The sequence below is a fragment of the Poecilia reticulata genome, chromosome 8 (genome assembly GCF_904066995.2).
Source record: "Poecilia reticulata chromosome 8, P_reticulata-male-v2, whole genome shotgun sequence".
In the NCBI taxonomy this organism is placed as follows: Eukaryota; Metazoa; Chordata; class Actinopteri; order Cyprinodontiformes; family Poeciliidae; genus Poecilia; species Poecilia reticulata.
The window spans coordinates 11,457,780-11,482,052 of record NC_088837.1 but is presented as its reverse complement, the minus strand read 5'-3'; the positions used below and the strand labels follow the sequence as shown (position 1 = coordinate 11,482,052).

Here is a 24,273-nt window from a genome sequence, read left to right as displayed (position 1 = left end):
TGAGCCCATTTGTCAGATTAAAAGTTTCCTTTTGAAAATAACAACCTTAAGGCATTTATTAAACATACCTCCACCTCCCAAATGCATTTTTGTATTAAGGAGGGGAAAATTATATACATATACATGTTTTTTTTGTTGTTGTTGTTTTGTTTATTTTTAGCTTTATATCATGTTATAATGTTATTCTCCCTTATTGCTTTGAATTTTTCTAATGCATCTCTAATGCATCTCCTGCAGCAGCCATTTGGAGACAAAGCACCGCCTATTTACACAAAGCTCCTCCTGGGAGTTTGCAGTCCCTCTTTGCCTTTCTGAGTATTTTATTAGACAGATATATAATCATTCAAAAACAAATAATGCAAACAAAATACTATTTCAAATGTTTCAATTCTAACACTAAAGTAAATGAAGTGTCCATTCATTCAGCAGTGAAGAGTTTATGCATGAAGTCTCTCACTGACACAGCTGTGTCCTTGCCTGCTTTTGACATCTCCTGACTATGCGCAGCGCTGAGTGGTGGCTAAACAGGCACAAGTGCTGAAGTGAATGGTTGATTTGTATGCCTGTTGGTGAATAGTTGCGGCATAGTGTTCATAAGCCCTTGATTCTGTCAGTGATTAGCTGAGGTCTAACATTGTCATGCTTGAGTTAACAGCTCAGAGTTCCTGGCACGTGTTTCTGCTCGCTGTGTGTGGCGACGTTTCGTGGCGCAACGATGAATGAGGATGAATGTATTGGCATTGATGAGTGACAATAAAGTTGCTTGGCCTCAGTAGCTGATGGATTACTGGAAAACAAGTACGAGAAAACACTTGTCTTATGCTAAATATCTGTGCTCCTTTCCCTTTCATTCATGCCACACACAGGCACACGTGCGCACACATGCACTCTGGGAATTGTGTGACCAAGTGTTATTTGCTGTGACAAGAGCAGCTGCTACTGAATAAACATATAAAAAGAACCAAGAGCTCAAAGGGGTTGATCCTTTCTTTGTTTTAGACTCAGCTTTATGCTGATTGCCGTGTCATTCTAAGCATCGGCAAGTATTTTGAGTGCCACTTTTAATCTGCTAAAGCACACGGATCACAAGTTTTAATACGGATGGGAGATTTTGAATCATTTTTTTGACTTTATTAAATCCCACAAAGCCAAAGTTTTACAATTCTTTCAAGAATTAGCCTAAAGCTCGGTCAGTGAGATTGAAACTGAACTACATCTCGCGGCAAAGTTCATCACCTCACAGTAAAACAAGTCATACATTTTGTCTTTTGTGGAAGTTCAGGTAGCCAGATTTGTTTGAAGTAAAGTTTTATTAGGAGGTTTTGACTCTCGTAGCGCCCCCAGTGTGACTGAGTTAGTCAAAGCACATCCACAAGCAAACACAGAAGTTTAAGATGCCAAATTACCTTCATCTCAATAATGTGAAAGTGTTTTAAAAGAGTCAGGGGAGTTGAATTTCATTTTTTGACACCTATATTCTCAGTGTTTAACCAGTTGCAGGTTCAGAGGGCATCAGCTCCAGGCTCCGGATGTGCTCTGCAGATCAGTTGTGTGTCATTCCGCGGTACTGGTACCGGTGTCGAAGACCAAGCTTCCTAAGGACCTGATGAATGTGATGAAGATCATATAGAGACTGCAAGGACTAGACTACTGCTCCCAACAAACTCATTAACTGTTTCTATACCTGCTGGTATTTGCACATCTCTGCTGTTGTTCACAGATTTTATTGTCACTAATTGTAAATAGTTTATGTTTTTCTATGCTCAGATACACATGTATATTTTTAAAGTGACCTACTCAATTCTTCATTCATTTAAAATTGAGTACACTAAGGTTTTTTTATAACTACAAAGTATTTGTGTTAAGATTTTTTGCACCTACTCTACATGTTTTTTTTATATAATTCTGTTTTAATATATTGCATATTCCTCTTTATGTGAATGTATCATCAGTTACTTTGCTGCTGCTGCACAGACGTTTACCCACTGTGGAACAATAAAGGATATTTCTATTATATTCTATACAACTGCTTCTATGCTGGGAAAACCAAAACTGACAAGTTGTTTTTGTATTCTATAGTACTTTAATTTGATACTTTCATTTAATTTCATGCTTTTGCCACATGCTTTTTTTTTTGTCTTGCCCTTTATTTTTATCATGTCTTCTTGCTTGTGAAAGAGTTTTTGTAGAGAATTATGCTCTGGTCTAAGATGACATGAAATAAAAACAAAACAACAACAACAACAACAAAAAACCTCAATAAATAGTTGTGTTGTAGACAGAATAATAATAGTACTTCGAACGACCATATTGTGCATTTAAGCAACCAGTTTTTATCTCTTAAACATATGTACTCTTTTACAAACATAACGAAAATAAAAGTATTCCAAAACCATTTTTTAAGTGCAGTGCAGTTGCAGTTTTGCCAGGAAGAACATTACTAGGGGAATAAACCTCAGCAGGAGAGCACCATTGATTGTTATTTGCCCATTCTGGGGAATTCAGCTGTTACAGACTGTGTTGCCTTCAGCTATAGAGAAATATACTAATCATCTTGACATTAACATAGACTTCGTATAACTCACTGTAAAGCATTCAGACAGCCCCTTCTTCACAGGACTGGTGGGACTAAAGGACAGACTCAGGATTAATACATTCTTGCGAGCGCTGAGACAAGTACCACAGTTCGCAATGTGAGCAGCCAGATCCACTGGAAATCCTGACACGGAAACACGTGAAAGCACACGGTTACACTGCAGGCTACATTCATTTTCCTCTTCGCCGTGTTGCGTGCTATTGATTCCGTGCCACTTCTGATACTCCCTTACACAAACACAGTATTTACCACACATACAAACAGCCGGCGCTGCGGTGAGCGCCGACGCCTTCACGATCAAGAGGAATATTAACAAATTCTTCTAAAAATACATCCAGTATTCACCATATGCCATTTATATTTAAGTGCAATGAATAAAACATCTGGCAGAATCTTGAATGCATCACTCTGCATTAAAAATGCAGAGGATTCCTCCAACAGGTTTTTAATGAGCCTGATTGGTTCGAGGAGCTGTGTGAGTGAATGCGCATCAGAGTCATGTTATTAGGACAGTCCTAGCTCGATTTCACGATGCATTTGTATTCAAATGCCGTCTTCCCGGCACAATTAGCATTTCTCTTGCTCAAGCAGCAGCAGCAGCAGGAACCCAGCACATATCGGTGATTACAGTAAAAACACACAACAACAACCTCCTCGGGAGCAATTCTTTATTGTTGTATCACAAAATTCTAACAGAAATACACTGCAGGTAGAGAAATTATTATGCAGAACCACTGCGTTGGGAATGAAACATGAAGCAGGATTGCGCACATCACTTGGTATTAGTTCAAAGATGTTTAATCACTGGTGAGCCATATGGCTGAACTAGTAGCCGCACACCATCACATCTGCTAAACTGCTCGGATGCCAGGAGAAACATGGAGGGAGGCTCTAACACTTAAACAAGCTGGACCGGTTTTACTCCGTTGCTCCTCGTTTTTCTTAGTTAATACGTGCTCGATTCTGGTTCATCAGCTCTGCTGTTGTTCTCTCTTTCAACTGCTGGTCTCCGAGATCAGCAACAACTATGGCAATTCAGGTTGGTAGACAGAGATCAAAAACTACACACAAAAAAATTCTAGAGTGAATCTGCCCATCATCAACACTTTACAGCAGGACGGAAAGCTAGAAGTGCCGTTAAAATATTTATGACCACATGTTTGGTTTAAGATCTGCAGGTCAAGCGACTAAAAAAAAAAATATAATAAGTGTGACAGACAGAACATCATGGAAATAGAAATGGCCCCAGATAGCATACGTCTATTAGCAGCACACAGAGGGAGGCGAAGAACGAGCAAGGAGCGATGAACCTAAAAGAGATGGGAAAGGATTAAGGGATAGAAAGATTTAAAAAATGTGAGAGAATGTGAAAAAGGAGGATGAAGAGACGTTCAAATGAGCATTAGTAGTTTCGCAATCGCAAGGTGATTCCTGATGTGCTTTTCATGCAGGGGCTTAGGTGACACAAAATATACTGTGTAATTACATGGTTGGGAAAGGAAAGATTTGCATTTATTTTTTCGCCTGCCGGATCGGCAGTTGTCTCAGAGAGATGCTCTTTCTAAATTTATTCCAAGATTTATGTTTCTGTAGATCCACAAAGAGCTGCAAAGTGAAGCCGTTGTTGCTTCTTTTGCTTCAAAGCAACAAAAGGTTCTAGGTGTGAATCCCTGCCTGGAGTTTTTCTGCACAGCGTTTTCTTGTTCCCCCATGTGCATGAGTGGGTTCTTTCTGGGTACTCCGAAATGTCTTTAGCTGTGATTGTGTCCGCTCTGCATGGTTGTTTCCCAGTGATAGATGAGCTGTCTGTGCAGGGTGTTCCTAATGAAAACTTGAGACACACACCCCTGTCGCACAAGGATAAGCAAAATGGACAATGGATGAATTTGTCCGTCCATTGAGCTCTGTGGCTCCACAAACAGCAATAATTTATTCAAATCCCAGCTACACTAAAGTACTTTTCATGTTTTTGGGGCTTTTATTTTGGTGCCTTGTCTTGATATGTTTGCAGTAGCCGAGCTTTTTCAATCTCTGGGTGACTGAGCGGTGTTTTAAGAGCTGCCAAATCTTGTAAAGACCTAAGACTGTTTTGAACTTCTCCACTTTAACCTTGACCCGTCCGGTTTGTTGTTACAGCCTATTTACACACACACACATTCACACACTGATTGTGGCAAGCTACTGCATAGTAGCCACAGCTGCCCTGAACCACCAAACTATTACCATCATCACCACCATCTTTTTGATGCTGTTTTGTTCCCTGAATGTTTTCTAATAAACGACAGAGGCCTTCACAAAATGGTTATAATCACAGAATTGGTGCAAATTTGAGTAAATCTGTTAGAAGTTTATTATAAAAGTTTTCAAAAACCATACACCATGTAGTACCAAATTAGTACTACTTTGTGGTCTGTCACATAAAATGCAAATGACATACAATGAATACATAAAAATACAAATGTGCATAAATTCCAGGGAAATAAACAGCTCCATTACTTCCAGTGTTAGAATTGCAATTAAGACCTTTGAACTTTATCAAGTCTGTTCTCACTCTCACCCAATGACTGGTGGATATCGGTACCAGCCCGTCCACGACCCTGTAAGGACGGGCGATGAGTGGATGGATCTGAAATAACAAGCAAACTTGATTTTTCATTAAAATAACATCAGCAAGAGTAAAGTAATATGCTTTTTACCTGGGCAATAAATTCTAAGTTCCTTAATTTCCATTGGTGTGTTCAGTCCCGTTTCCACAATATTTTATGATTAGTGGTGTACGGGGGTATGATGGATGGCCAGAATTAAACTTTTGCTGCGTCCAAACACATCAGATGGTCAGTTTTGTTTCAAAAAACCCCATCCTCTGACATTTCTCTGTGTTGGACAGAAGGTGTGTGTTTCACTCATTAATCATGACTCTCTGAAACTGACAATCCGATTTTCACACCCGCTTCGCACCGTTAAGTGAGAAAGGAGCTGCGTTCTCCACTTCATTTATGTTTGTGGCACCTTTTATCGTGTGAAACCCAAACCAACACTGTCAATGTCTCTCAGGACAGATTTGTTTAGGGGAAAAAAAAAAAAAGTCCTCTGGTTATTTCTGTGTTTGAATTCTATTGTTACTAGACGTGATCAGACTGCAAACCTCGGTCTTGATGTTCAGTCTGTTATGCTTCCCCTTCATTTAAATACTCTCAAGCTGCTGCAGGAATTTGGAGCCACGGCGACTGAAGGTTGTAAATGGGCTGCAATGGAAGCGGAAACAGCATCAGCAATTTTTGCTTTGTACAGCAACAAGAATGTTAGGGCCAAGATTACGTAATGCACAAACTTGGTGCTATTTAGCCACCTGGTTACTATTGATTAATAGCAAAGGTGCATTAATTCATAGCAACAAAAATGTAGGCTAGATTTAGAAGATTAAACTTTTAAAAAAATTTAATGTTTTCCGTAAAACATTTGAATGAAAATGTGAAAGTACGGCTCAAAATGCATTTCATAAATGTAAGAACTTGAATGGATCAAAATAGATGATAATAAGATTTTAATGTATATAATTAAAGGTAACCTCCTGATCTTCTCATCACCTTTTGGTTCTGGTTCACAGCAGAGAAACTTTCCTCTCACCACAAGAGTCTGTTAATGGGGGGAAGCATCTACCTGTGATTATTCTCAGGCCTCTCGATTTGCTTAACAAAATTCATTGCCTTGACTCTCAAATCCCTAAACATGATTGTGACTTTTATGACCATCCCTAACTACAAACTACATTGAAAAACTAGAAAATTTTATGTGCTTTTTATCCTTTCTTTAAAATCCCAGGAATAAACTTGGAGTAATTTTCCTTTGTGCAAGCTGAAAAAAAAAATAAAAAATAAAAAATCAGAAGGGGCATACAGGTGACGGGTCTTCAAGTGGCGTTTAGTCTGCAGCCTTTTATTAGTGACCACTGTTTCTATATAAAGTTTCAACCTACTATTTCTCATCGCCTGCCTGTCTGCCTTCAGCAAAAATACCAGCTGAAGATCAGTCAAGCTTTTAGGGGAGATACAGATCGTTTATTCACCGCCACTTACCTGCCCCCTTCATCCGGTTCTGTCCCCAGCAGGGGGACGGTAAGTAATCCAAGGATCAACAAAATTTTCTTCGTCGGCAACCCAGCAACCAAGAACACTTCATGATACAATTCAGCTCCATTCAGTAATTTATAGCTTCACTCATTGATACTGCTGAAAATGATCTCTGGCCTCAATAGGGTATTAGAACCATGTCAAACCTTTAACAGTAAGTTATATTTTAACCCCTACATAAGCTTTATTTAGAAAATGCACGCAGTAAGTGGAAACTTTAAATCTTTAAACATCACATCTTTAGTCTGTAAGTTTGTTTATAACTTCAGATTTGATTATAGTCTTCAGATACTCCTGTTTTGTTTTTCTTTTTTCACATTCTTGGAATTCTGGTTCTTTTTTGTTTGGGTATGTGTGTGCGTGTGTGTGTGTGCGTGTGCGTGTGTGTGTGCGTGTGCGTGCGTGTGCGTGGGTGTGTGCGTGTGCGTGTGAGCTTTTCTCACACTTTTTTTTTTTTTTTACCTTTGTGTGTGAAAGCTAACGCCAAAGAAAAACTCACATAGTCTTACCATAAAGAGAAAAATGATAGAATATGATTTAACATTGGTAAAAGTGGAATGGAAGGTTAAACCAGTCCATTATTCCAGAGACCATAAAGACCTCTGCATGTGTAGTTCTGACTTTTGTATCTTTAGCAATATGGCTTTTGTTTTTTTTTTGTTTTTTGTTTTTTTGTAGATGCCAAGGCTAAAACAATTCTCACAGTAAAAAGGGATGTAGTGACAATGAGAAACTGAGATAATGCTGTCACAAAGAAACAGGGGAAGAGAGTGAATGGGAAAATAAAGGGGAATAAAAAACTGTGTGGGGAAAAAAACTAAGCTGTCAGACCGTTGGTGGAAACCATTTTCCTCATTAATAGATCAACAGTGAAGAGAAGACAAAGAGGGGACATGCAAAGGGGGCAGGATATGAGGTAAAGGAATGATAAATGACATCATTCGGTTAAAATTAGACCCACAAAGACAGTTCAGACAGATTTCTTTTTTTTTATCTTTTAGCTGGAACATTTCCGATTACGCAATGACTGATTTAAACCTTTGGCATTATTATTATTTGTTATGATGCTCTTATCAGTTGAGAGAGTAACCAAGCAAAACAATATGACTCTTGCCAGAGTCAGTGACCTATTGTCACCCAGCTATGATGTCACCAAACAGCTGTAGGCTGTAGACGGTTATAAAAAGCATCTCAGCTCTCCGACGGCTCGTCGTCCCATAAAACCGTCACTTTAACATCAATAGAAAACCATATCAGTAAGGGCTGGGTTTGTGCAATATTTTTTTTAAGATACTGTATATTAAAGTGTGATGCATTCACCTATCCGCATGCCAGAAATGCTGCATTACCAGTTTATTGGATAGACCTTGAGTGGTCTTTATGCACAACACCTAATGTAGAATTTAGTGCCAGAGATGCTAAAACTCATGAAATGACAGTGAAACATTATGATGATCGAAAAAATAGAGAAAACGAGGAGAGAGCAAATTAACCGCAGCCCAATACTCTCATCTCAATTTTCAACAGTAACATTAAAATTTTGTGTTTCTCTGACATGGTGCTGTCTTGTCAGAGTGTAATTGGGCAGAACTACCACTTTCGTTCATTGGAAGTATAAACTGCGAGTTAAATCAAATTAGATCACAAACTGCAGCAGGATCACAAAGCAGCTTAGGATCTCTGTCATTAATCATATGGATTTACACTGCATTGTTCAATTTAATTCTAATTTACAGGTTCATGAGACCGAAGCTCCAAGCAGGTCGGCGAATAAAAATCTGGAAATAAAAAAAGAAGTAAAACTGCCGCAACACTATGCTCCCATAAATCAAGGCTTACAAACTAATTTGTTCAGTGTTGCCTTTGAATAATAAAAACTGGAACATCTCTAATTGCGCTCTGCATTTATTTTACCGCTGCACTGAAATGCTTGCTTCTGTTTGTTGTTTCGTGTTTTGATTTGGCCCCGTTGCTGGAACGTGTTCAACAAATACAATCGGCTCGACTTAGCTTATAGTTCCATTCCATGCTTCACTATGCCAAAATATACATCATCTGTCATTCTGTGACAGATTACAGGGAGGTCGTCACCAGAGGTTTTTTATGCTCAGTGGAGGATGTGTCTGTCGGGATGGCAAATTGTCTTAAACATCTTTTGACTGGCAGACCTTTTAAAGCAGAGGAGCGAACTTTTTTTTTTCTTAATGCTTTGTTGCATTAATGCCTCTGGTGGATATCTGCCAACAAATGTCACTTATCCAGATGTCCAATTTCCTTTAGCATCATTTTAGCTGCTTGTACTTCTCCACTTTTTTGTTTTTTTATTTTTCAAACTGGCACCCATACAACTGAAGGCACGACTCCAAAGTAGATGAGCTGGATTTATTGGTGCTTTTGTAAACTTGTGATCCTACATGAATCTCTGCAATCAATCAGTGCAGAGAAAAGGGATTTCCCCCGGAAAAGAATTGCAGCTCTGTTGCATGCAGGAAAATGGAAGGAATGCGCACCCCAGTATTTTATTTGTCAATTCGTATGTTTTAAATTACACTTGGCACTAATATGCATTTTGAGTGATCCGGTCGTTTTTAGACGGAGGTGAATGGAGGTGTGAATGGCCCAAAGATGAACTGAGAGAGATTTTCATCAGAGCACCTTCACAGGTCTCTGCATTAGTCTGGCAGTCTGACTACAATCTGTCTTTGGTTGGACACTTTGAAAGATTACACCATGTAATATCACTTGTTGCAAAAAAAAAAAAAAAATTACTAGTGAGCTCTTGGTTAAAAAAATAAATAAACTGAAGTGGCGGGGCGCAGTTTACCTTTAAGTTGAAACAACTATACAGTACAGCTGTCTGGAAAGATATAAGCTTTTCTAATTTTAAAAATTACTTTGACTGTATTTTTTATACGAGGATTTTTACGAGATATCCAATAATATAAATAGTGGAGCTGGGTTGCAAACAATTAAAAAAAAAAAATGTCATTATCTATTCTAGTTTTCCACAGGTGAAAGGTGGGGTACAACCTGGATAGGTTGCCAGTCTAAAAACTTAACCCAGAAACACACTGGGCATAAAAACCCCTCCACACACACCTTATAGAAGCCAGAGAAAACCCAGTGCTTACATGGGGGGGAGCGTGACTCAATGCAGAAATGTCCCATCTGGAACTGAGGGCAGCTCTGATCATTACTTATTACTTATGTGCGTTTTTAATAGATACTGCCTGTTGTACAATATGCAGTGGTCTCATCCGCTTGTATGCATTGTGACTAAAACTACACACGCCATGAGTTGCCTTTATTAGCAAACAGACGAAAGCCATCAGTAGTCCCTCCTTTCATATCAACCTGTCAAACTGAGTTGTTGCACAAAACATGCATGTTCAGACCTTATTACACCTTGACAGCTGACACTCGGTGAATTTCTGACTGAGGTGGTTCATCCCGTTATTTACATGAATCATCAGGCTTTGCTTTTTTTTCTACTCTTCAAGTGCCCATCTGTGCTCGTGTGCATCGTCAAAGCACTGAAGGGGGTTTAATGGAGAGTACAAGTGGTTCAGGTGGATTGAAGAGGAGCTGAACTGTGTGAACTGTTCCGTAGATAAGGGAAGGTTTGCTGCAAAGAGGCACGTACCAAATGCCGAGGTGCCTGTGTCATATAAGTGAAGAATAGACCATAAACATGTCATATTTTTTATTGTTTTTATAACAAATTTATTGTAAATATAGAAATAGATCTTTTGTACAGAAAATGCAAAGAGAAAATGTCAGTATAAGCAACAGATAAAGGAAAGCAAGAGAGCCAAGATTTGTGTCCGCCAATCCAAACATTTCTTCTTTGTCTTTCCCTTCCTGGTCTCGAAACATTAACTGGGATGAAACCAGCAGGGGTAAGTCCCGCAAGATTCGACGAGGACACAATTTCTGGACTTTTGATTTAGTATAATTACGGGCCCATTTGTAGACAGTAAAGTTACAAATGTCAGAAACATCTCCAGAAAAGGAAGTTAAAATTTTCACAAATTTGAAACGTGGCCCTCTGTTCTGTAGTCAGGCAATTATTTTGTAAGTTTTACTTTGTACAGTTACAAGTACATTGAACATGGCTGTGATCACAGATACTGTTTATGTCAATCAGACTTTTTTTTTTAAATAGCATAACCAGTAGGAAAGTTTTCAAATAAAGCAAACAGAATTATTTCATAAAACAATAAAATGAAGTACGCATAACCACTGCATTTCCTTTGAATCAGCGCAAGGCTTTTCTTGCTTCTTGTCTCGTATCTTTCGTGTCACAGTGCTCATTAACGAAGTGGAAAATTATAACCTCTTGGATCTAAAAGCAGGAGCTCAGCAGAAATAAAATGAGTGATTACTGACTGAGCAGGTTTTGATATCCCCAATCCTAATTCATAATTTGCCACAGCGTCTGCTCCTGATCTCTAACGAGCAAAGCTTTTGCACGAAGCGTTCTCCGAGGCGCGCATAAATATCAAATGCTTTCCGTTGATGCAGCTCCAAGATATCGCGGGCTTACGAACCAATCAGTCAGACATCTAATTTCCTTGGTAAGTCAAGAAAAAAGTAAAAAAAAGAAAAGAAAACGCACTCCCACTCCCCCACCCAACACATCCTCCCTGCAAAGAGTGGCAGACTTTCTTTTTTTTTTTTCCCCCCAAAGCTGTAGAGTGTTAAATGTCTGGCACTGGCGAGGAAAATCATTCTGCTCTGAGGGCACCACAGAACCTGACTGTGTGTTTGGAATAGCAATGAATGCCTGGGCCACTGCTTTCCGAGAGGGCAGAAAACATTAACATTGATCTAAATGATGGGCCCCTGACACTTAAATGTATCTTCCCTTGCCGCAGTGGAACCTTTTAGCAAGTTTTACTGCCCTGGGACTGAGGTTAGAGAAACGGGAACCAGAGATTACTGATTAGCCTCCGGCTCCAATAAAGAGAAATTGACTTGTCTAATTCATGATGGGTTTTTTTTTTTTTTTTTTACGTAATTAAATATAACTGAAGCTGGCCATGTTGACTAGCTCAGTGTGCAGTGCTGCGAAAAGTTCTGTACCATTTACTTTTTTTTTTTTTTTTCTGTTTTTGTCTAACCATTTGTTTTGTAGCAGACCAAATTAACCTCTGTGCAAAATCAATATTTGCAAAGAGAGCTATGTCAATTAAAAAAAAAAAAACTATCCAAGCCAATCTCGCCGTCTGTAAGAGAATAACTTTCCTCTAACCCCATAATGTCACCCGCTAGCAATAACAACAACCAACAAACGTCTGTGAGAAATAATGAGTCCTTTTTGTGGAGAAATTTGGGCCCATTCTCTTCCACCGAATTGCCACGATGGAATTGGTTTCAAACACGAGCAACCTATTTAATGCCAGGGCAAAACATCTTGGCTGGATTTTATTGCAGAGTTTGACTGCAGGATCCAGTTGGGCTTTGACTTGAGGTCATGAGCTGAAGGCAGCAGATTCTCCTTGTATGGAGGAGAATTTGTGATTCTCTCTACCACAGCAAGTCATTCAGGCCCAGAAGCAACAAATGCCTTAATAATTAAGATTTTTTTTTTTGCCTTTGCGCTATATTTGGTCAGCAGTTTTTTGGGGGTTTTTTTGACTCCACATATGAGTAATCTTGTAATATCGGAGTAATTTTGGCTGATCCACCACTCCATGTTTTTTCTATTTGTTTGTAATAAATGTCTTTGTGATTCAGTGAAGTCCCAAAGTGTTATGACGGTAAGCACTGTTGGAACCATTTCCTTGCAACTTCATTTCTCATGTATTATTGAATTTGTTTCGTTCTTTTAGCCCTCATATGTTTTCTGTGCTGTTCATGTTCATCTTTCCAAAACACGGGGATCATTACTGCTACTGGCGATTTCTTTTTCGCTGAGATCCAAAGAGGTTTGGATACGTGTTTTATTTATTTTTTCTTAATAAATTAAACCATCATTTGAAAACTGCACACCCAGTTATGCTTTTGCCTGATATTGAAATAAAAACCCTAAAAAAAATTTTAAAAAAATGTGTGACAAAAAACAAACAAACAAACAAAGCAGAGGAAATATACATGTAGAAAATACTCTCAGATTTTGGATCTTCTCTTCAGAATTGTTGCAGTTTTATGCAGCGGCCAAGGCATGAGTATTGTCTTTTTAAAAGAAATAAAAATGTCTTAAGTGAGGATCCTTTTCTCCTTCCATCAAAAATGTGCTCTCTTTTCTCTGTGCTATGGAATGTATTACCTCATATTTCATCCTCTCCACCCTTCACTTTTACTCAATTACTAGTCATACGTTTTGTATCTTACCTGCCTTTTGTATTTCAACGAATTTGATTCACATGCTGGTGATAAAGGACTGACTGACGAGCGGTAGAACGCGGGGTAAATTCAATAGCTAACTGGATAGTGAGCCAGCAGGTTCTGAGACCAGAGGAGGCGGAATAAAAAAGTCAGTCCTTTAGCTAGCAGCTAGAGGGCTGCGGCTAAGGGAGGAGCTGCTGATGCTGCATTAATTTACCAAGGACTTCAAACTGATGGATTAAGATTAGGTTCAGCCCATTACGCTATCTGTGCGTGAGCCCACATCACTTCGCCACAATTTTCTAAAGCAGTGATATGTTTTTAATCACAAGAAAATGGCTGAATTAAGAGAAAATTGCACCGCTGTGACATGGCCTCAAACCTAAAAGCCAGCTGCTGCTATCTGCCGTGAGAGACTAATCTGCGTAAACTAGCATGGAGATGGATGAAAGCAATCGCCGGTTGTGAAAATGCCCTCTGCTGCAGAGTGCAAACTTTCTCACCCTGTGGCTAAAAGTGTAGTGTGTCGACAATTTCGGCGTGTTGTACAGTCACCCGATGAACACCCATTTGGCAAGAATGTACATGAAGAAAAAAAAATACATCAAAAAGACAGAGAAAGAGAACAGCCAAACCCTTGATGTTGGACTAAAACAAAACAAAACTATCTCAGCCTCAGAGTTTTGTTTTCAATGTGCGCTCGCTCATTGTACACAACATAAAATCGCATCGCTCAAAAAATACAGGAATCATGCAAATATAACAGCTTATTCTTTTATGTAGTACACGAAGTTAAGCTTTCTCTGTTCTTAACCTTTATGACATAGGTCATTGCAGTTACTTAAAATCACTCCCCTGATTCGCCTCCCGGTCCCCAAAAAGAAATTAAACAAAGACAAACATTCAACTCACAACCGAGAAGCACACAGACATATCAAGAAATTCAGGCTGAGTATAAAACATCCACAGAAGCCTTTTTAACCCTTTTTTTTTCATCTTGTATACAAAATTCACAGATATTTCACAGATTAAGTCCTTTGGAAATTGGGTCCAATGAGGTGGCAAACCATAGCTCAACTTTTATCTCACTTTAAAGTTTTTCAAATACTCTTCTGCTCAGAAATATCAACATTTGCAGCTAATACGTTAAGCTAAAAAAATGTTGAAGGTAGGCGAGTGCTTCTGTGATGAATCAGGTTTTAATATTTGTTTTAGTTTACTCTTAGCCGTCCTTGATATATGACCAAACATCAACAACGTGGAATGTTGAGGCCGCTGCGCCTGAATGCAGATCCTAAAGCTGAGCAATGTAATGCGACATTAACTCGACCGGAGCCGGAGCAGACAGCACTGAAGGTGAGATTTCTTACGGATGTTTGGCCAACAATTCTCCAGTAATTTTTTGCGATGCTATCATGTCAGTGTGGAAATCTCTTTTGAATCCACTCCATAAAATATTAAAGCAGTTTCGAAGGCAAGACGGGATTCAACTCAGCACCAGCAAGATGCGCCTAAGAAAGTGGTCGATGAGGGTAGTTCTAGTGGAAAAATCCCCTCATGCTTGCCCGACCACAGCGGTACATGCTTAATTTGTCAAATACAGCTTCACATCAGAGAAAGGATGATTTTTAGCTTTGTTCAACAAGCTCTTCTGTGGCTGTTACAAAAGGACACACAGTTTTCCACTAATCAAATATGGCACATTATCCACTCAGGCTAATTTCCCCACACAGAAAGCTAATAGACTTAGCAGACTATTAGAGAAAAGGTCTAAAGGACACCAAATGAAAACGCTTTGCATCCTACTGTCAGCGCTGGCACCTGCATTAACATCAAATGTAGATTAACTTGCCCCCCCACCCACAAAAAAAAGCTGCTTTTACTGTTGCGTTCTCTGAACTTGTTCAGGAATAATCCTACAATACTTTTCAGCTAAGCAGACACGTTCGCGTGCGTATTCATGTGCAAAAGTTCATCCGAAGCGATGCAGTGATTCATGCAGGGTAGGTTTTAGTGTAGCCATCCTTTCACATCTTTTATTACAGATGTCTGCCTGCATTCAACCAAAGTCTAACTCCATGCCCTTTCTCTGAAGACCTTGCACATTACCTGCCTTACAGGAAAATAGTCATTTTGGTTTAGTCAGTGTGTGTGACTCATTCTGACTCACATTTGTATAATGCATTTCCATCATCTGCTCTATGCAATTTTTATTTTTTTTTGAGGGGAAGGAAGACAAATGTAGAAAATACTGTAATGTAACATACAGCTAAATGTGTGGATGCATTATTAATGTGAAATGTAAAAAGGACGCTTCAATTTGAAGACGTTTCATCCAGCAGTCATAAGGGGTAAAAGTCAGCAGTGTCAAATTAAAGAATTCGTCCCAATTTAATTTGGCCGCACTGGTACAGCACCGAGTCAAATTACAGTAACAAGTTTCAAGCTAAAGAAATGTCTGTTTTTTCGGACACCACCCAAGTTAGTCTCTAACATAATGATTAAACATTGATGGTGTGGTGGATGGCTTTTTCACGTCTCGCTTTCCTGCGGCTCTGAGACAAACAAGAGGGATGGCGTTACTAAAGGACCATCCATCTTTGAGCAAGTCACCCTCCAGGGGTTCATGGAGAACGTGGGCCGGGATTTTTCTTTCTCTTTGTTGCCGGCTGTGTGGGACAACGCAGTCTCACCGCAGATGCTATGACTAATATTTTAGATTGAGAAATTAAAATCTGCCATCTGCAGATTTCACACATCAGAATTTGAATCGGCCACTGTTCATTAGATTAGCAGAAAAACGTCGATATTTACAACTATACGCACTCTGATCATTGGAAATCCGGTTGTTGTTTGAGCCATAAATAATAAAATGAAAATTTTACATGTCTTGCTCATACAGTGTCTTCTATCCCAGTTTAGTTGACACAAAGATGTTTAAAATCCAAAATTTACACATCAACTGACATCTTTATGTTTATCTTCTCAACACTTGATTCACTACAACATATGCAACTTATATTTTGTGTCTTTATTATCCCACAATATTAAGTTTGAAGGAAAACATTGTAGTTTTTTTTTTTTTGTATCTCAAGATACTGGAGCCAATCAAAAATAAGTTGGTGAGGACCGTGAAGCGTTCATAAACACTGTATGCTGTATTTACAGTGTTAATAAATTAAACTTGGAATTGCAGGGCATCTGCTTGCAGAAATGGTGAGAAACAAACTTTACAATTTCTGAGGCTAAACTGCAATCCCATACAGAATTTCAGAAAACTACAGAGGGAGGGTTAAACATGTAGAACTGTTTTAGAGACGGGACTCTGTGCTGATTTTCTAGGTGTGGAGAAATTATTTATTGGAGTGAGTTTGATCTACCACAAGCTCTAGAAAATCATCTTGGTATAAAATCCTCATATGAGTCCAAGTCTATAGAGTACAAGAATGTACATGAAGGAAGAAAAAGAGTCTCTGTTATACCGTTCTTGTAATTTTTTTTGCTTGCATTGTTGACGGTACCTACATTTTGATTTCTCTTTAAAGACAATAACCTATAGTTTCTCTGATTTTTTTATTGGAAAAAAAAAACAACTCACACCCCGACATTGAAATAGGATTGTGAATGCTTCATTGTAAGTTAAAGCAAATGTTTTAATAGAGTCAGAGCAGAAGAGTAGTTGAAACATCTTACACCTGAAAGTCTATTTCCTGAAAACACATTGATATACATATATATATGTTAATAAAATAGAAATGTATGAATTCAGTTGTTATTCATGAAAATACAAACAACATTTTCGGTCACATTTTTTTGTGTGTATTTTGAAAAATGAACATGAATGGCTGCTGAGATGAAGCCGTCATTCTTATCCTGAACGTTTGCTGTTTTACCATCAGAGTCCATTTCTGTAAACTGGTTTTGGCAGTTGAAACTGCAGTGAATAGAGGAAATAGACCAAATTTCCCCTGTTTGATAAAATGCTCCAAAAATATCAGCGAAAGACGAAGCGAGTAAATTATCCAGGGGTTTGATAAAAGTATCTTGTGTTCCTTGAAAATGGTGTTTTGTTTTTTTTACTTGAGATGATTGGAAAGAAACAAAAGCTGAAACATCTCAATGATCATAAAACGGTGGTCTACGCTAGAAATGTGGCACTCGGGACGGGACGGGATATTCCAGCACCGACAAAGCCACATTTGAAACATGAATTTTGTTTTGGTGTTTCCACCTCTCATGTCTGAATTTGGAATATCAAAGAGATGCTTCTTCTTAACACCTCACAAATGCAAAATTGGTAGAAAAAAGTGCAAGGTAACCACTGTTTAAAGAAATAAAACGAGAATGAGATCGGTACGGAGATACATGGACATGCTTTTGCATATTTTCTGTTAACCTTGCATTTACTCACCAGAATAAGTATAATGCTGAAGGTCAACTGCAAAAGTTCAACACTTAAAACAATCCAGAAAATACTGCTCATGTGTGCCTGCATAACAGATCATTACCTCCTCTCATACCAACATCCCACTTTACCCAAGGGGGCAGGTAAGGTGGGAAGTCGGTAAAAGACAACCTTAGAAGAATGTTAAAAACATAGCAGCTAAAAAAACTTTCACAGAACGTCCTCGATGGCTGAATAACTACACTTTTTTTTTTCTAAATCCAGGCTAGTGACACAAATTGCAGATTATGAAAAGGGTTAATTTGCCCAAAAATCTGAGGAAAGGTCCACAGATGGCTGTTACCAAAAAAAAAAAAAAACAAGCACAGTACATTTGTGAATCATCACAGCACTGTGATGTCCGAAGTATGACAAAAAGTACCACGAACTTGTATGACATATGTACATTTGTACATGCCATTAATAATCTATTGTTGCTCAGACTGAGACAACCAGACACAGGGAAAAAAAAAAAAAAGATATTAATTTAAGCCTGTTTGGGCATATAAGATATTATCTGACGAGGCATGCCGACACTTCCTTACAATGACCACTGTGTACCACACAGCTACACATACACAATTATGAGGCATAAAGTGCAAGAGGAGATGCCTGTCACAAGTTGGTTAATTAGGTTATCATTTATAGACAATAGCGATTGTTTCCGAAACAGAATAAACACATTGGCAGTAATCATAAGCACCCTTTCCTACTGTGCCTCGTTCATTTTGAATGTTTGACAAAGAGTTTGGAATGTAACGTCATGCTCATATTAAACGATACTCTCCAACATTACAAGTTTATAACCTATGTACATTTCTCCTGTACTCAGAAATATTGTTTGTACGTCATCTTCCGATTGCATTTCTTTCACTCACATGTTTTTGGTCTTTTTTGGTCGGTGGGGAGTATAACAGTTTTCAAGGGGAGATATGTAAACTCATCTATAAATAACAAACATTTTGTGTTAAAAAAACCTCAACAACAAGGGGTGTTTATCAGTGGCATGAGAACTCAGGACATAAAAATGGCTCACGGAGCTAAATCCATTTCCATCCAGGTCAGAACTTCTCCTGGTGAAGTGAATCTAAGCTGCTGTTATAAGCCCTGGATGCAAAGGTGACTGCTTTACACTTGACAGCCTGTGTTATCGATGTTTGAGACCCTTATTTTAAAGTAAGAAAAGAAGCAGTTCTTGAGTAGCCCAGACAGGGTTATGAACTTCCTGCTGTTATGGCCAGTTAACACAAGGCCACAAAAACATTGGAGAAATCTTCATTTATTTAGTAGCATTTGGAATACCTGGTAAAACAAAGAAAAGTTAGCCATAGCTGCTGTAGATGCTGAAGTTGACATGACAACTTCCTATTGGTGTGAAACTAAAGGGCAACGTCACTTTTTCTGGTGACTCTGGACTTAACTTGATCATTCCTGCTTCAAAATCTAAAATACTTAGTTCAAATATTAAAACGCAGGAAATAAATTAATAAAAGCCTACACTGTATGGGTGAAAACACTAGAAAGATGGACTTTCAATGCTTGTTTGGGCATAAAGTCAACCTTGGACTAAGACTTAGACTGAGATACTCTGCACTGATTATAATTTCTTTACATCAGATTGTGATTTGCAAAACCTGCATTTGATAGGGAAGACAACAGAAATCTAAGGCTACGTTCACACATAGTATCTTGATGCTTAATTCCATTCCTTTCCTAAAATGTGTTTTTGCTTGTTCTTATTACTAATTAAATGCAATCAAGTTCCTGTGTGAGCAGCTGAGACCCTACAGCAATCCACATGTGCAGAAAAATGTACACATCACACAGGAGCACACTATAGATCAATTTTTAAGTTGCGGCGAAATGGGAGGTGACGGTGTTGTCACTGCATTTCCATTGATTAGCTTCATCCAGTGTCATCACTGCTTGTTGAAGTCTGGCTTCTTCTGGCGCAGAATTATGATGCATGTCTTAAATCAGTGACACAGAGGTCAGACAGAACGCGGCATGACAGTTCTGACAGCAGACTTTGTCAGATACATATGTGGCTTAGTGGCACCAATCAGACATTTTGGGGGGTGAAAAGACTTGAATTTGGCTTGTAAAAGTCAGATATGGGTTGCATTTGGGTCAAAAATCGGATTTGGGTCTCATTTTCCGTTTGTGTGAACAATAGCCTTAGTTTTCCTAAAAAAGTTAGTTTCATTTTGTTCTCAAGACTTGAGATGGATGTATTGTCACACCCCTTATGAATGATGAATAATCATTATTTTTACAAAAAAAAAAAAGTTTGTTCTTTGATCATTTCACTCACTAAACCATGTAAAAGTGTTAAATGGAAACATGTTTGATGCTTCGAACAAAACCCCTACTTTTTCTCATCTCTCTCCAAATTCACACAACTTAATAGTTAATTTTGACCTGATAATTTCATGTCAGCATTTGAATGCAAATGATCTATTTTTTTCATTGCAACAAATGCTTGAAAGAGAGGAAAGAGTGCAACACTGTATTGTGCAGATTTTTCACCAATCTTTGAATTTGCAAAACAGGGTCTTCATTCCATACTTTCCGCATCACCTATCATTTAAAAGCTGAAATGAATGTAAACTCTGATACACAACAGGAACATCTAGGATCAAATAAGCTTAAAGCTTGAGATGAAACATGGCACTGATTTAAAAAAATGGTCCATAGGATCACAAAACATGATCACTTGAAAGAGTACTAAATTACACAGTAGGCATTTGTTCCCTGTATAATAAACGAAACACACAAACACCAAAAAAAAGGGGAAAAAATGCTACAATGAAGTGTTAAAAAAAACTTCAAAAAAGCACTGTAATGAATGTCCAATTCCCAGGCACAGTTTCACAGTACTTGCTTGTAGCACAATATCCTATACACCTAGCATGCCAAAAACAAGAAAGAAAAAAAAAAAACAAGCCCATGGGAAAAATTTGTCCTACATTTTTCCCCTCAATAAACTTCAAATGGTTTCTCTGGCCCACGGGCTTATCAGGATAAAAAGTACCAAAACTCAATTTCCACCTCTGCTTAACTTCCGTTCCCAGTTACAACTTCTGCTGAGCAGAGACACCCTTCCAATAATCAAGGATGTCATGCAGGTCCTCGCCTTTAGCAAACTGCACCTTCTTTCGAAGAGCATTTCCAGCTGTCACGTAACAGGCCTCGTCGCGAGGCCCTTTTCGGTACGGACGAAAGCGCTCCCAGATGCGCAGCGAGCTCTCCGATGAGTATTCTGGGCTAGAAGAGTATCCAGAGTAACTGGAGTGTTGGCGGGCAGGGGAAAGCTGGGAATAGGATGCTGCGTCCCTGCGGGATCGTGTCAGGGGTTTTAGAAAAGAAACCCGCTGGGCTGGGGAGCCATGGTGGGACCCTTGGTAGTAAAGAGCTGGGACAGAGTGGCGGTGCTCCGAGCAGTGGTAGTCCTGCTGCACGTCCAGCTGCTGCTGCTGCTGCTGTATCTGCTGTTGCTGATGGTAATGATGTGACTTCTGGCTGTCCGGATGTTGGGCACCAACACCACCACTGTCGCAACCACCACCCCCTCCTCCACAGCTCCCACTCCCTACTAAAGGCAGTCTCTCCAGCGGCTCCCCACATCCCACAGGACTGGCTCGGTCTGGGTACTGCGGCTGTTGTTGGTTACAGGCATCCGGGCTTCTTGGTTCAGGAACGTCCAGACTGTACACTCGAGTTCCTCCACGTTCCCTGTCTCGACCTGTGGAGCCACAAGATGTGGTGCTGCTCTGTTTTTTGACAGCATTTGCCATAACAACAGCTGCATCTGCACTCATTTGCCGTTGAATGGGACGTGCAGCTGAGGCTGGGGGAGGGTGCCTGTACGGGGGAGAGACAACGAAGCCCCCGCCAGTGATCCCTGGTCGCTCAGAGAGAGGGGTGTTTAGTGCAGGCAGGGGCGGAGGAGGCGGTATTTTGTTTGGAGCAATGACCTGACACGTCTCTGTCGCTCCTGGGATTAGGCCACGGGTAAGGGAGGAGGTGCTGGTGGGCGGTGGGGAGGTGGGATTGTTAGAAGCTGTGTGGCTAGTCGAGGTGCCTGAAGCAGCAACTGCTGCTGCATCAAGTTTAAGGGCATCAATACAGTTGTTAATAATTTGGTTAACTTTGTCCACCTCCATGGCAATGGTAGAAATCTCCGAGGCGGAGCCGTGCCCGTCGTCATCTGAATCATCGCCAAGATCGGTTCCGTCGTCGTCCCTCAGGTCGTCGCCCCTTCTCCCGCCATGGCCACCGTCCCCCACTCTTTCCATCCCAGCCCCTCCAGTTCTCACATCCATGTAGTTTCCTTTACTTGTAGCCATTGCTTCGGAGAAAGCCGAGGCCATCTTTTCCACTTGAGGGATAGAGGAAAGCCTTGAGGAGGTAGTGTTTGCAGAATGTAGCAGTCCAGAGCTGGAGGACGTGGACAGTTTTCCACCATGGTGATGCTGATACTGGTGATGCTCCCTGGACTGCTCCTGAAGCTTTTGGACTGCCGATGGATCATTTGCTACTGCTGCTGCCACCTCTGGTCCGTAGCGCATTTCAAGAATAGTTTTTTTCACGGAGATGGACTTTCTCTTCTCGTCATGCATTCGTTTTTTACGAAGACAGTAGTAGACAATTCCTATGACAATGAGCATGCCGAAAAGGCAGCCTACAATGGTCATTATGTAGTGAGTAGTGGTTGAGGGAGTGGGGAGCATATCGTCCCGATTTTGGCCTCGCGTGGTAAACTGGAGACAGGTGTGGTTATAACGCTGAGAGTTACGGACAGAGCATACACAGAAGGTGTAATTATTGCTAGGTCTAAGCTTGTCGAGAGTTATTTTTTGTATCATCAGTTTCAAATTGGTGACATCAGATGCCATTGAGTAGTTGTATTGTGTAAGAATATACATTTTGCTGAACGGCCTTGGAATTTTTATAATGACAGAGGCTGACGACGAAGAGACATGTTGGAGCTTAATGCTCGGGCTCAGGCTGTCGTCTGTGGATGAAGACGATGGGGTGGGTTGGTAGTATGGCCCGACACCACCAAACATGTCCGGCCCAATCCCAGAAGGACCGTCGATATCTGGTGGCAGAGACGTCATACCTGGAATCATTACACCATCCTTGCAGCGATGGTTCAAAATGTTTTTGGCATTGCGGCCACTGTGACTTGAAGAAAAAGAACTCAGTAAGGGGTAGCCGTATATTTCCCTTGGTGTTTCACACTGGAGGCGATCATAAGTGTGCGTCACATTGTTGAAGGATTCGAGCCAGCGCAGGAAACCTAGAAGATCGCAACCGCAGTGGAATGGATTTGCAGCCAGTTCACATACCATCAGGCGGTTCAGAGCTGTGAATGTGACCGGGTCGATGTGGGCGAGTTTGTTGGACGACAGGTCAATGCTGCTGAGACTGGGGCACTCCCAGAATGCATTGCTTGCAACAACTTCAATGAGGTTGTGCTGTAGGAAGAGGCACTGCATGTGACCAAGTCCTCTCATCATGCCTTCAGTGATATTCGTCAACTTGTTGTAACCCAGTTGAAGAACCTGAGAGAAAAAAAATTTATATATATTATGGTAGCTTTCTTACTTGTGTTAAACTGCACACCTAAACTAATGGGAATAATAACAGTTTGCACCTTAGATAATACAGTTAAAGTTAAGCTCACGCTACTGGGAATTACTCATGATGCTTTTAATGTGTCTTTTATTCAATAAACATTTATAAAGTTAATTAACAAAGTACTTCACAATTGATTTCTGTACATTTTCCTCCTAGATTAGAATTAGTCGATTTTTCTTAAAAGTTTAGCAAATATTTTATTCTCTCGGACCAAATAGGCTTCAAAGTGCTTTTAATATATATTTTTTTAATCACCTGTAAATTGGCTTGTCCTGCAAAAGCGCCGTCCTCAATATAGCTGATTTCATTCTTGGTTAAGTTTAGGTCGGTCAAGTTCGTGAATCGGTACATGGAACTGAAAAGCACGGCTTTCAGCTTGTTTTCGTTCAGCCTCAAGTCATGGACTGTGTTGTTGATGTGCTGGGGGATAGTCTCATAGGGAGGCTGGTTCTGACTGCATATAGCTAGCCAAACGTAGCCTTTGTCTCCTTCAATGAGCCAGCAGTCCCCGTTGGCCATGTTGGGAAACCAGGAAAAGAAGAGGAGCGAAAAAAGTATAAGAGGGAGGAGAACTGAAACAGTGGAAGCACGCCGCATGATGTCAACGAAAAGAAAAAGGGTAGAGTGCAAAGGCTATAATCAGGGCAAAGACGAAGAAGGATTTGATTGTAGGATAAGGAAAACCAGGAAAAACTTCCAAAAAAAAAAGATACGGGTCTGGGTTGGGTGCTGAAGAAGGAGTGAGGGATTTAGAATGCCTGTCTCAGCATTATGGTGATGAGCAGCAGATCCTTGTTATGTCATAATTTCTTGAGCTACAATTTGAAGGGAAGCAACTTGTCTTCATGCTCTTACTGAAGACTTGACGTCTGTGTAACTCAGTGGCGTGGGACCTCGGAGTGATCTACAGAGGAAAACATAACACAAGAAATGTATTAATATATATGCGCACTATGAATTTTTATGCAAGTCAATTTCTATATTTATTTATTGTGAAAAAATACATTTTGCGGGATGAAAACGATAAAACTCCACCACATTCAATTTTGCGACGCCAAATAATACAGTTTAAACACACAATTTAATTTTAAAAACAAAACCTTCTCTTAGCCCTTTTTTCTGCCACA

The 24,273-nt window shown here is 39.8% G+C and overlaps 1 protein-coding gene across 2 annotated transcripts in view; it reads right to left on the bottom strand.

Moving 5' to 3' along the window:
• Window positions 1-10,414: 10,414 nt before the first annotated feature.
• Window positions 10,415-24,273, bottom strand: part of elfn2b (extracellular leucine-rich repeat and fibronectin type III domain containing 2b) — a 76,223-nt gene continuing 62,364 nt past the window's right edge. For both annotated transcript variants that reach the window (XM_081609896.1, XM_081609895.1), the window contains 2 exons: window positions 23,402-24,050; window positions 10,415-23,070 (listed from right to left, as the gene is read on the bottom strand). In XM_081609896.1, coding sequence (XP_081466022.1) covers window positions 20,575-23,070; window positions 23,402-23,743 — 2,838 coding nt within the window. In that variant the 5' untranslated portion in view covers window positions 23,744-24,050 and the 3' untranslated portion in view covers window positions 10,415-20,574. The remainder of the gene's footprint in view (window positions 23,071-23,401; window positions 24,051-24,273) is intronic.